At 41.1% G+C, this 13,302-nt stretch overlaps 1 protein-coding gene across 4 annotated transcripts in view; it reads right to left on the reverse strand.

Moving 5' to 3' along the window:
- The window catches only part of ttll6 (tubulin tyrosine ligase-like family, member 6), a 77,595-nt gene that overhangs the window by 32,902 nt on the left and 31,391 nt on the right, over positions 1–13,302 (reverse strand). For all 4 annotated transcript variants that reach the window (XM_064324457.1, XM_064324456.1, XM_064324459.1 and 1 more), the window contains exons 6-9: positions 13,057–13,213; positions 12,322–12,465; positions 10,726–10,811; positions 1,342–1,567 (exon numbers count right to left, since the gene is read on the reverse strand). In XM_064324457.1, the coding sequence (XP_064180527.1) occupies positions 1,342–1,567; positions 10,726–10,811; positions 12,322–12,465; positions 13,057–13,213 (613 nt within the window). The remainder of the gene's footprint in view (positions 1–1,341; positions 1,568–10,725; positions 10,812–12,321; positions 12,466–13,056; positions 13,214–13,302) is intronic.

The raw sequence follows: 13,302 nt of genomic DNA on the forward strand, positions 1-13,302 counted from the left end.
TAATTGTATTAAAATAAGGTACCTCCTAAATGGGCAAGGATTGGGCAGATTTGGCATGTGTGTGAAGGGGTTAAAGGTGTGTTTCTCTCCACAGTTCAGGGCTGAGACCAGGAGCTCACACTGAGAGCACGTTAATGATTTTTCTTTGGTTTGGTTTTGGATTTGTTTCTTTGAATATGACAGAGAAAGTAAACCGCCACTGGAATGAAGAGGAGCTGCTCTGGTGGAAAACGGGCCAGCTACAAGCGGTGCACTGAAAAGTGGTTGCTTGGTTTTACTTACTTTAGTCTTTCTTATTTTAGTTTGTTGTTTTCGCCTGGAACTAGTGATGGGGGAGGGTGAAGATGTTTGTTCATTTCTTTTATTTGTCTTTTGTGTTTTGTGTTAGTGTGGGTGCAGTCTCTCTCTCTCCATGTGGCAACCAACAGTGTTTCCTGGAACTGCCATATCTCCCTCCCAGGGGTGTCACTCTGGTATGTGACACTTACAATTAACACGTTTTCAAAAATTATCGTGGCCTCTGCTCATTGAGGCCCATTTCATTCAAACTCCCACAGCACGCCTCTGGTGAGCATGTATGCTACTGCAGCAAAGAAAATAATTTTCTCTCAAACAGTGAAATGACAATGTATGTATCGTGTAAAATATATATATGGGGGCAACATTACAGTTGGAAAAGACCTCTAAAATGATATAAGAACCATTGATCTATAGATATGGCAAGTCAAAGTCATGGAGGCACGCTAATTTGCCCATATCTCCCTTTAGAATGACCAGAAACAAGTGTCATTTACTGGGGTATCTCATAAGACCAAATAAGCACGTCAGATCTCATTAAAATCCGTGATAATGCAGTCAAAAAATGTGTTGAATTGACCTGAACTTACCCATACGGCAGTTCATACAAAAGAAATGCTGTACTATATAAAACAATCTAAAAATATATAAAACAATCTATAGCATTGTCAAATGACTGGGTGATTAAATTCAGTGATGTCTAAACTTTAAAATGCACAAAATCCAATAGGAGAAATCAGGAGAGAAGACAATAACAGATCACATATGTACAGAAGTGGACCGTTCACACTGAACACTTTGGAAGATTGTGATGCAGTAGCCCACAGTATCTGACTCACTGCATTAACAAATCAGAACTTGTTGATGGGAAATTTCACAAAAGAAATTTCTCCACAATTATTGCCTTATTGTGGAGAAATTTGTCCAAAAAAAGATTTGTCCAATAACTGAAATTATTTTGTATTCAGAAAGTGAATGATGACACTAACTCTGATATCTGTGTAATAATATGAACACTAAGGCAGAACTGACGAATGAGCTTACCTCCAGAAGCCAGGGCTTCAGCCGATGGTCCAGCAGCACATCAAAGCCCAGGATCTCAAAGCAAGCACTCCCAGAGGCATGGTTGGGGAAGCAGGTATGGTAGTTGTGCTTCAGGATAGGGTGGGCTGATATTAGCGTTTTGATGATCACGTCCTCAATATCAGCCCATATCTTCTCCTTGTCATACCGCATTACCTCTAGGTACTTGTTGAAGGTGGACAGTTTCCTTTTTGGCAAAATAAGAGGCAATTTTTATTTTCTCAGCAGTCTCCCTTTTCCATAGTGATATCAATTTAAAAGGCTAGGTTTTTTTTACTGAATATTACAGTGAAGAAATCAGCTTCAAGATAAAATAGTGATGCCAAGCATGATATGTATAATACCTCTGTGTGGATGAACCTGAAGGATTACCATACTAAGGTTATACAGAATACATAGGCACCTACATTTCAAAGGAAGCAGAGATTTTAAAAATGTAATTCAGCACATGTGAACATCATACCACAAATAGAGAAAACAGCTTTAGGTTAGATGCAGCTAACCTGATTAAGGAGTAGCCCACTGCACTGCTTTGCATTCCTCAGCCAAACTACTAACAAATTGAAACTGGAGCTATTATTATACCATGCTATGAAACAGAAGTGAGTTTCAGCCTCTTTGCCAAACCTTACTTATCCAAGCCTGAATTTGCTGATGAGGAGCAGCAAAATGATAGAGGCTGAGAGGTCAAAGAGCAAAGGTAAACTGGTGTGATGATATCCTGTCAGAATGGCAACTAGCCATTTTGAGTATAACTGGGTTGTCTAAAGGTAGTTGGTGAAAATGACCATTTGATCATTTTCCCTCATGAGTTGGAATTGCACTGATTGACTTGTATTCAACTTGTATTCAACTATATTCAATGTTGTTGATTTGTTATTGGTTGTTATGGGTTTTCAGTTTGCACGTGGGGATTGCACCAAACATCTTTAAAAAAATAATCAGATAATATATACTGTAATGCTCAACCTTAGGAGACATGACGCGCTTGTACAACCTGCTTTGGAGTCACATGAAGTGTATTTTATTTTCTTTAAACCATGAACCTTGGATTGTCCCTATACCCGCAATTGTAAAGCCAGCAGGTAGTCAGAAACTTTTCCAAATATCTCAAATATTCTTCATCTTCAGCTTGACGAGATTAAGCATCTTAAGTCTTTCCTCATAGCTTTTATCTTTCATACCAGGAATCAATTTGGTTGTGCTTCTTTGAACCTTTTCCAGAGCCTCTATATCTTTCTTGTAGTACTGTCCCCAGGACTGTAGCCATTATTTATCAATGGCCAATTAGCACCACCTGTAAATAGCCCTGTGAATAATAAGTATTGGTGTGCTTCTCTGTGGTTTTATGACAATGATACTCTTTTGATCAAAACATTCATCACTGTTTTGCACTTAGCACTTTTGGCTGGTTGAATAAAATATTTAGATTTGACAGCCTCTTCTCTTAGAGGCTTTCTTTTATTTATTCTGCAATGTGTGAGTCTTCCTTCTTTGGTTCCCCATGTTTTGAGCAATGCTTGTCCCTATTGCTACTTGAAGTACTGTTGTCAGCGGTTTGACCCTAGAGAAGAGTGACGGAACTCTGACCGCCTGTCAGGAGACTGAGTAGCGCTCCTAGAAGAAGGATTTCACTCCTGGTTCCTGCTATATGGTGAGGGGGATCTGTGAGACTGCTCAATAATGTATTATAGTAAGAAAAACATTCATTGTTAATCATTTGGAATTTCAAAGTCTTCGCATCTCTGCTCAAGTCCACTAGAGTATCAGTGAGATCCTGCGCAACTTTGCATAGATGCATGTCAGAGTTAGAAAGAGTATTAACTGACTGCAGGAACCACGCATCTTGTATTGTTAGTTTGAGGTAGTGGTAAGGTTAATTTAGCAGCTTGACATGCACATTTTGCCTGAGTTGCATTTTCAACTGCCTCTTGTAAAGTTTTCACTCCTCTTTCTTCTTTTCATTTAATTTGGAGCTCCTGATCTAATCTGGCCACAAGTTGTCCAATCATACATTATCAAATGTTACAATGTGTGCTGAGCAAGCAGCTCAGTCAAGGTTCATTGAAGCCACTGTAAAGATTACAGTAGCAGAGTGAAAACCGTTATAAAACTTGAAATTCACACGGGTTGGTGAAACCCTTTTGCTTGGGGTAACTGTACCCTGAAAGACTGTCTATATACGTCTATAAATTTTTCATTCGCAGTAGATTGTCCCTGGCCCCCCAGGTCAGAGGCCCAGAGGTTCTGGCTCCATTGACCCAGCCTGTAATCCGTCTTCGTGAATGAAACTCAAAAGTCCACAAAACCAGTAATCTTGCAGTAACCATTACAGGACATGTGATCTCTACAAGGCAAATCAGTTTTTCTACAGCTATGCAAAAATCAGACCTGGGTACGTATTTGTTTTGGATTCAGATACTTTTCTGTGCTCTATTGATCTTGCCTGGTGTAATTTAGCCTCCAATATGACCATAAGGTGGGGTTTGCACTTTTTGAGAGTATTTCATTGGTTCCAATACAACAGACAAGATCAGTAAAGCGTAGAAAAGTATTTGAATCCAAAGCATAAATGTATTTTACCCAGGTCTGGTAAAAATCAAATGACAATGTGACATGCTGATGCACTCTTCATTTTTACCACATATTTTAAAAGTTCACATTTCTGCCATGTCTTTTTATGTTTTCTTTGACTGATACTTTTACTATATACTGAACTCAAGCTAATATACAGTTGAGATCAAAGGTTTACATACACCTAGGCTAAAGATATACAAACTCATTTTTTCACATTTCAAATTACCATACATTTCTTTTGGCAAGTCAATTAGGGCATCTACTTTGTTTACTACTTTGTTTTAAAACAATTGATCAGAGACAGATTTATTTCAGCTTTAATTCACTACATCAGAATTCCAGTGGATCAAAAGTTTACATACACCAAATTGACTGTCTCTTTAAACAGTCTGGAAGATTCCAGAAATTGATGAATTGACTTTTTAGAAGCTTCTGATTGGCCAATTGTCATAATTAGGAGTTAATTAGGGGTTAATTGGCACCTGTGGCTGTATTTAAGGGCCTACCTTTAGAGCCACTGCCTGTTTGCCATTGATACCATATGAAAATCCAAGCAACTCAGCCAAGACCTCAGAAAAAAAATTGTGGACCTCCACAAGTCCAGTTCCTCCTTAGGAGCAATTTCCAAACAACCGAAGGTACCACAATCATCTGTACAAACAATTGTATGCAAATATAAAAATCTTGGGACCACACTGCATTGTTCAGGGAGGAGGCACAAATTAACTCCCAGGGCTGAACGAACTTTGGTCCGAAAGGTTAAACTGAACCCCAAGACAACAACTGGAGGTTGTGGTGAAGGAGTTGGAGGCATCAAGTACCAAAGTATCTACATCCACTATTAAGAGAATCCTACATCGCCATGACCTGAAAGGCTGTCGCGCAAAGAAGCCCCTACTCCAAGACTGGCTTAAAAAAAGCCAGAATTAAGTTTTTCGCCTGCATCTGGCCGTCAGGATGAACCGCTGCAGTCCCTCGGGCAGGTTTCTCCTCTTCACTGGCCGCTGGAGTGGTGAGGGAAGCCCATGGTTTTCCCCCAGGTACTCTCCATGCTGCGGGGCAACAGCAGGAGGGCTTTTACCACTTGAGGAAGTGTTTATAGCATCTGGTCCTTTGTCCCGTCTGAGTATGATGGCCCTGGAGATTCATCTCCATCTTTTGGAGTGTGCCGGTCCCCTCTCCTGGCCATGGGGAGTTGACTGTGATCGTCAGCTCCACCTCCTGCGGTGCGCAGGCCTCCTCTACTGGTCGGGGGGAATGTAGTATAATGGGTAAGGAGTTAGTCTTGTAACCTAAAAGTCGCAGGTTCAATTCCCCGCTAGGACACTGTCGTTGTACCCTTGGGCAAGGTACTTAACCTGCATTGCTCCAGTATATATCCAGCTGTATAAATGGATACAATGTAAGTCGCTCTGGATAACAGTGTCTGCTAAATGCTTGTAATGTAATGTAATGAATGGTCTGCAATGGCTGTTCCCACCTCCTGCAGTCTACTCGTTTCCTCTGGTAGTCTGTTGCTCTCTATGGGGGACGATGCAGACATCTCCCAAGAGCAGTCTGTTGTGTCTTCTAATGCTTTTATTATGCTTTAGTTATATTTCCTATTACACCACTTGGTGTCACTGTAACCTTTGTGTATTGGTATTACCAGCTGTGTGGTTGTAGGGTAGAAAGGAAGTGACATACAGGAACCAGGAAGTAAGGACAATGGAAGCCATATGCTGGGAGATGTTCATTAAAACAGTAAGCTAGAATTCATCCATGCTCTCCTGCGTGTTTTATATGCCATGTCCGCTGCGTGGTCTGACCCCACCCCCTGCGACTGCGCATCCAGGAGAACTCCAGGGACCTTGTGAGACTGGTTTTGGCTGTTTCACAGGCTTCCGCTATGGTATCAATGATGTCCTGGAAATGCATCTCCATCAGTATATCCATGGCAGAACTCCATGGGAGGAAAAGGAAACTGTCCTAGTCTCTCCACTTTCACACTTCTGTGCAGTGGAGTCCATGGCTCCACATGTGATTGTAGTTCTCCAGAAAGACTGCAGCAAAATACCTCAACATTGGGGTACCCATCCTATGATACCCCAGAACAAGGAGGTACAATGTTTTAAACTGTGTCCTACTAAGGTCATCTATTGACTCCCATAGTCCATCAAGGCATGGATAGTGCTCATGGAATTTCTCTCCTCTTCTCTCAAAAACAAGGCAATCAGTGCAAATCTCCCCTTTAGACCTGGGATCAGTAACAGAGGCTCCCTCATCTCTCACCTTTGTGACTGGCCCATGTCTGGTTACAACTGAATTTTCAGACTTAATTTCACAAGAGATTGTACAGTTGATGTAGTTTACCACAGTCTGCTCAATATCCTATCTCGGTGGAACCAATTATATCAGCAAGGTGAGGAGTAATTGAAATATGTTAAATTTCTGAACCCAGCAGTTTTAACTGTTAACACCCTCATTTGACGTCCGGCACTCTGAATACCGAACACAAGCGAACACACCCATTAAAACACCTCACTTACCCAACACATAAAATATTTTATTTGATTTAATTTGGTAATTATTATCAAAGATATGAATTATCAATCAAATCGACAAATTTGTTGATAGGTAGAGCAACCTGTTCAACCTGGATCAAACTTTCTCAAAATGTACAACTCACAACCAGATGAAAATTAAGAAATTTATTAAGTTTTGAAAGGTTACAGACATGGACAGTCACACAAGAAATGAATAAGATACCAAACCACAGCTTTTGTCCCAAAGTAATCCAAAATGCAGAAACAAAAAGACAGCAGAATAGTCCAAAGGAACTAGAGATGAAATGTTGATCAGCAGACTGAAGCCGGACACGCACCGCACGCGTAGCGGCCGCGAGCGCACGACGCGCGTACTACGCGCGTAAGTGAAGCGTAGTTGAAGTACTGTTAGTACAACAGCAGCCAGCGACGTCCTCTACACCAGCCGCGAACGTGGCGCGAACCGGGTGCGAAACTTGTGCGACACAAGTGAATTGAAGCGTAGTTTTTAGCTTCTGTTCTATTTTTTCGGCTTGTCGCATGTCAGGATAACCTGTTTATACACAGAAATATGCTCTAAAATGCTAGGTATACATGCTCTGATTTATATTTCATCCTTATATTACTGGGGGTGTGTCCCTAGTTCCCTCTTGCAGTAGTGGAGAACAAGATAAAACCAGATATTTTATAAGCAGCTAAAAAATACTTTTCGTTTTTTGTATTGTCCTTGCAGAAAAAAAATGAAACTGGAACCTGGGAAAAAGGCAAAATAAATTTGAAAATACACCACAGAAAGACGTAGCCTATTGAATGATGTAGAAGTGAATGCACTGAGCAGCGGTTTGTTAGCTCGAAGTGTTGGAAGGTAGTTTTTAACCAACCATTGCTCAGCCTATGTGACTTCTCCGATGTCTTCGTTCGCCATCCTTTCAAAAAGGGCTTGTTAATAAAAATAAGATAATCCACAGAGCTTTAAAAAATCAGATTAATTAGTGGTCTTGCCGATGACAATGCGCCTGTTTTATAAATGAAGTTGTAAGCAAACCTTTATTGCACTTGTACTTCAAAGCTTCCGGTGTTCATGGCGTTGTGGTGTTCATATCCCTTCAAGTTTAAACTGTTACGCTATCTTTTTGATGATTAGCTGATTTTACTAAATCTGATCATTTAAATGTTTTGACGTGAATAAAAAGATGATGGTTGATTACAATGGTTGATTACGGATTATTTATTATTATTTATTATTATTATGATCATTACATATTCTTCATAAAGTTGGCATGCTTGTTAACCAACCAAATAAATTAATAGTTTGAGATTGATTATTATGTAGGCTATGTTGCGATTTAAGCTTATGGTAATTCTTTAAAGTGTTTACTTTCTCACGTATTTACATGAGTTAACAAAATGTTAACAAACTAAAAAAGGTCTCTCACCAAGTATTCACTTACCCATAATCAATAGTCGTGAAGAAACGTGAAATACACAAAGTAATCCCACTGCAGACTGCAAGAGCTACTAGGAATATAGAGCTTTAACCTTTGCGCAACACAAGCGGAACCCGTGTAGGCACACGACGCGCCGCGCCATGCGGCTTCGCTGTGCTGCTTACGCGGTGGGTGCCCGGCTTTAGTAACTGTGTGTTTCTGCCTGCATTTCCGCTTGTGTTTTTGTCCGTGTGTTCTGCCCTGTCCAAGTTCTGTCCTACGTTTTTTTTGGGAGTTTTGGAATTTCACCAGTTTTTCTGTTTTCTTGAAGAATCGCTTAGTGTTTTTTTAGATTTGCCCTGCGCTTGGTTTCCTGTTTTTGTTTCTGGTTTTGAAGTAAAGTCCTTGTTTAAGTTTACCTATTGGAGTTCTGAGTTTTTTCACTCTGCATTTGGGTCCTACAATCCCGTAGCCTGACATTAGATGCAGGACTCAGATGCAACTTTCCAATTGTTACAAAAACTACTTCCTTCCAAGTTGCCCAAACTTAACTGACTGATCAAAAGAAAGCCACATATTTTAAATGGTGAAAAAGAGAAGGGGGCAGGGGCATGGTCTGACACTATATTCAGTTATTAATTCACATGGCTTCTCCTACCATTGTTATGCAGATGACACACAACTCTTCTTCTCTTTCCCCCCCTCGGCCACGCAGGTCAATGATAAGATATCTTCCTGCCTGGATGGCCAGCCACCATCTGAAGCTCAACCTCAACAAAACTGAGCTGTTCTTCTTCCCGTGCAAGACCTCCTTACTTCGTGAGCTCTCAATCACGGTTGATGGCACCACAGTGACTGCCTCTCACTCTGCCAAGAGCTTGGGGGTGGTCCTGGATGACCAACTGGACCTCAAGGAGCACATCAAGGCAACATCACGGTCCTGCAGATTCCTTCTGTACAACATCAGAAGGATTCGACCATACCTGACGACGCACTCCACCCAGCTGCTCGTCCAGGCTACGGTGACCTCTCGCCTTGATTACTGCAACTCTCTCCTTGCAAGCCTGCCAGCTTGTGCCATACAGCCACTACATATGATTCAGAATGCCGCTGTCCGACTCATCTACAACCTTCCCAAATTCTCCCACGTCACTCCTCTGCTGCGATCACTCCACTGGCTACCGGTCGCTGCCAGGATCCGGTTTAAAGCACTGACCCTTGCCTACACTGCTGCCAACAGGACAGCCATCTACTTGCAGGACATGACTCGATTCTATGTGCCTGCTCGATCACTCCGCTCTGCGGCAGCAGGGCGCCTTGTAACCCCTCCCACCCGCCCAAAGGGATCACAGAGCTTCTCCACCCTAGCTCCCCAGTGGTGGAACGAACTCCCCGTCCCTCTCCGAACCTCCCCTCACTACCCATCTTCCGCCGTGGCCTGAAGACTCATCTCTTCAGACTATACCTAGACTAACCACCACCACGCTGTATATTTCACTCTAAATCCCCCCCGCCTCCTTTTTCATGACACTTGTTACATGTTGCCCCATCCCAGCACTTTTTGGTAATTTGTATTTGTCCTAATACTGTAGCTTATTCTTCTGCCTAGTTGGCTTTGCAGAGGATAGGTCTGAATAGTGTTCACTGTGTGAACTAAACTGTGTTCTTGGCTAGAAATAGCTGTACAAAATAAGTATTGTACCTTACTGAACCTGTGTTTAGCAGTTGTCTATGACCATGAAATGCACTTTTTGTACGTCGCTTTGGATAAAAGCGTCTGCCAAATAAATGTAATGTAATGTAATGTATATTTTAGCCAACTCTATTACCATGTTGACACTACGAGGAATAGATGACATAAAGGTATGATTTAAAGGTATGATTTTTACAAGGACAAAAAATGGTTATCAGATTTGGTAACTGCAGAGGAACTCCCTGGAAAAACCCTGGATATAATCTTTTTTTTTAATTATAGCCTTTAATTAAAACCCAAATGTATTTAAGTACCCAAACAATTTAACTCTAAGAGCCCCATTGGGTTACCAGCATTGGCAAATATCTCCACACTGCCATGAGCTATCATTTTTATTGCAGCTGTACCTGCATCTTTCATTTATGGTGATTATTACTGCCTTTGAATGATGACTACAGCACATTGTATTTCAAAGTTACAACACTAAGGCAGGTGAGTCAACACCCTCTATATATAAAAAATTATCTGCACTAAGGAATAATTTATCATTCATCTTTCCATTCATGATGTAATCTGTTTATTTCTGGTCAGGGTTGCAGTGGGCTGGTGCCTATCTCAGCATGCAGTGGGTGAGAGGCAGGAATACAGCCTGAACAGGTTGCCAATCCATCACAGGACAAGCAATAATTAAAATTTTTTATATATTTTAAAAAGTCCTTCATCATGAGTTTGACCAAAGATGATTTTTCCCTGAACACTGGAAAGTGTACTACTGTATAATAATTTAATTCCATTAGCACTGTCTTTCTAATCTCACAGTACGTATTACAGATTTGTCCAATTTGCTTCCACATGTGGACATTTGTCATGTTTTCATGCACTGAAACATTTTAAAATTAGTTTTCCTTGTAAAATTAATTAATTTCTGTTACTGGAATGCGATTTATTTCATTTTTTATTTTTTTGTGATTTTTTATTTTACTTTACAAACAGTCAAGTTAAACATATTGTCCTAAATAACAACCTACCTTTGTTATTTCCTCTCCACCCCAAGACCAGACATGGAAAATACAGTGCACATTCCAAATGAAAACATGCCACAACAGTAGGAACCTGGGCTTACCTTTTGCTACCAGTGTCATCATCACGGACAAAGTTTTCACTGTGTTTGTTGATGGCGTAGTTGGTCAAGTGCATGCAAACATCTTCCTGGATGAAGGGAAGGGAAGGAAAGGGGTTAAATTGTTAAATTCACGTGAAGCAAACAAAAAAAGAAAACACAAGCGGCCTAAACTATGTTCAGTATATAGACATTGTGTGCTTTTACAAAAAAGAGCCAATGTACTGTGGCTGTTTTTTAGCAGGTACATTTTTTTATTTTACAGAAAATGGTCTATTTATAGGGAAACAACAGGAAAGTAATGGAGAACATACAAGTGCAATTATTACTTTAGTTTTTACAGTATACACAATATACTTACAGCGTACCTTGTAAAATGATAGGTAACCTTAACCTTGAAGCCTGATTTATACTTCTGCGTTGAATCTACGTAGAGCCTACACCGTAGCCTACGTAAGTGGCCTACGCCGTTGTGAGCATTTATACTTGTGCGCTGGTCTGTCTGCATCGCTGTGCAATACACTGCCAAGACGCTAGTTGGAAATGCGTAGGAGGAAATGCGATGCTACCAAGCGGACCAATCACAATTGTTGCGTTCTGCGTCGCCACGACGGCGTAGGCTATGGCGTAGGGGACGTGGCTATGCCGTACCTACAGCGTAGATTCAACGCAGAAGTATAAATCAGGCTTAACATTTCTAATCAATAAATTGAATAGGCTGCAATTAAAATAAAACAAGATTTACTGGAGTGTTTCAACTGACTTTGAAGAATACAAGTTTTGATGAGTTTTGATTCTGCCTATATTTAATACATTATGAATTAGATACGGGAACAGAAATTAGCTAAAGTTCTAAAAGTAAGGTTTCAATAAAGCCTTGGCTACAAATAGACATTTACCTAATTGCTTAGCTAGCTATCCAGCTACCCAGCCAGCCTCTTGCTCTGTATGTTTACAAAGAAATCATGTTTTATGACTGTCTTTTCAGATTCCACAGAAAATCTTTGCTTGCGCAGAACATACCACCACATTTTCTCTGTTCATTCTGCCCTTTTGAACATACCTTTAGGGTGCACCTATTTGTCAGTCTCCTTGCAAAAATATTTAACTACTGATCAAATTTAGCTAATTGCTTGGTACAATGTAGGAGTTGGGGAAAGGGCGAAGCAGCGTAGGCCTACTGGGCCAAGTTTTTTGTCTGCTCATGTGCAGAGCTTGCGATTAATACTGGATTGATTCATACTGGAGCTAACAAAATGACAGAGCCTCCATCCTTTTGAAACTGCACTCCACACTCCATTCAAATTATCTCCACTCCTCCGCTCACATGCTCTGAACAGTAACAGATGTTTTGTCTATATCTAACATGTTTTCGGACAGATAAGCTAGGCTGGGATTAATCAGCCGAGTGCAGCCACGGTTGCAGTAGACCACAAGGAGCCTGACTACCTGGGAGACTTCAAATTCCTGATTTATTCCTGTAATTTCCTGATAGCCTTCCCTGTGTTAGAATGGGACACTTTATAGTGACCATTAGATGAATGGGCACTTGGCATGGGTACTGGTCCTGGGGAAATGGTCTTCTTCCTACACCCTCACCATGTTGCTGTTTGTTGGCTCGTTGTATTGCGTAGTGCAGAACCGTGCCAGCCCTTCATCATACAGGAAGATGCGGAAGGGGTCACAGGACGTCACCAGCACATAGATTCGCAGGTCGAATTTGAATCCATCAATGATGAAAGGCTGGGGAATACAGTTATTTTTTAATTAGGGGAATAAGAACAATAATTCAACAGGGTTTTACTACATTGATTGGAAGCAGGGTGACTTCTTCTCATTTTTACTATATATTGACGTAACATAGTGACGCATTTGGAATTGGGATTACACCTACGGAAAAACTTTAAAGTGCATTCACACTGGATCTAGAAGTAGGTGCTGTCTTGTTTTAGTGAAAGCATGACAACTCAGGGGTTTGTGTGGTCGCTGCATGTGCATGTGAGTGGGTAAGTGTGAGAGGGTAACTACATGTCAGGAGTTTTGATCTATCAGTGTTAGATGAGTAGGTGAGTGGATAGCTGAGTGGCATATTACGTGTGTCAATATTGTAATAGTCTATTATTTCTGAAGTGGTGAGTGGGCAAGTGACTGGCACAGTGTGCACAGCACTAGCTGGGCTTGCCAGAGCTGTGAGGAGGTGTGTCGGTGGAGTATTGTGCATGTCAGTAGCTTGATCTGATAGTGTTGTGAGGATGTGAGTACATGAGTGAGGGAGTGAGTGAGTATGCTAGTGTTTGCAGTCAAACAGAATTTTGCCATGTGGCAGAGTCTCACCCTAGAGATGTACACTTGACAGATCATGTGCTCGCCAGGCCGAATATCTTTGTTGGACTTGGTGATAAAGATGCCACGGCCCTGGCACCCAGAGTCTGGCTTGCAGATGTATGTCTTGTGTTTTTTGGCCCTGGCATAAGCCTGGAAGTCACTATAACTGCAGAAAAGGGAGAGACAGTTTGATCCTCTGGTATTCAAATTTCCTCTTATTTTGAAGTTAAAGAAACACATTTCTGAGTCTCTGTC

Source organism: Anguilla rostrata, chromosome 2 (genome assembly GCF_018555375.3).
Source record: "Anguilla rostrata isolate EN2019 chromosome 2, ASM1855537v3, whole genome shotgun sequence".
NCBI classification, from domain to species: domain Eukaryota; kingdom Metazoa; phylum Chordata; class Actinopteri; order Anguilliformes; family Anguillidae; genus Anguilla; species Anguilla rostrata.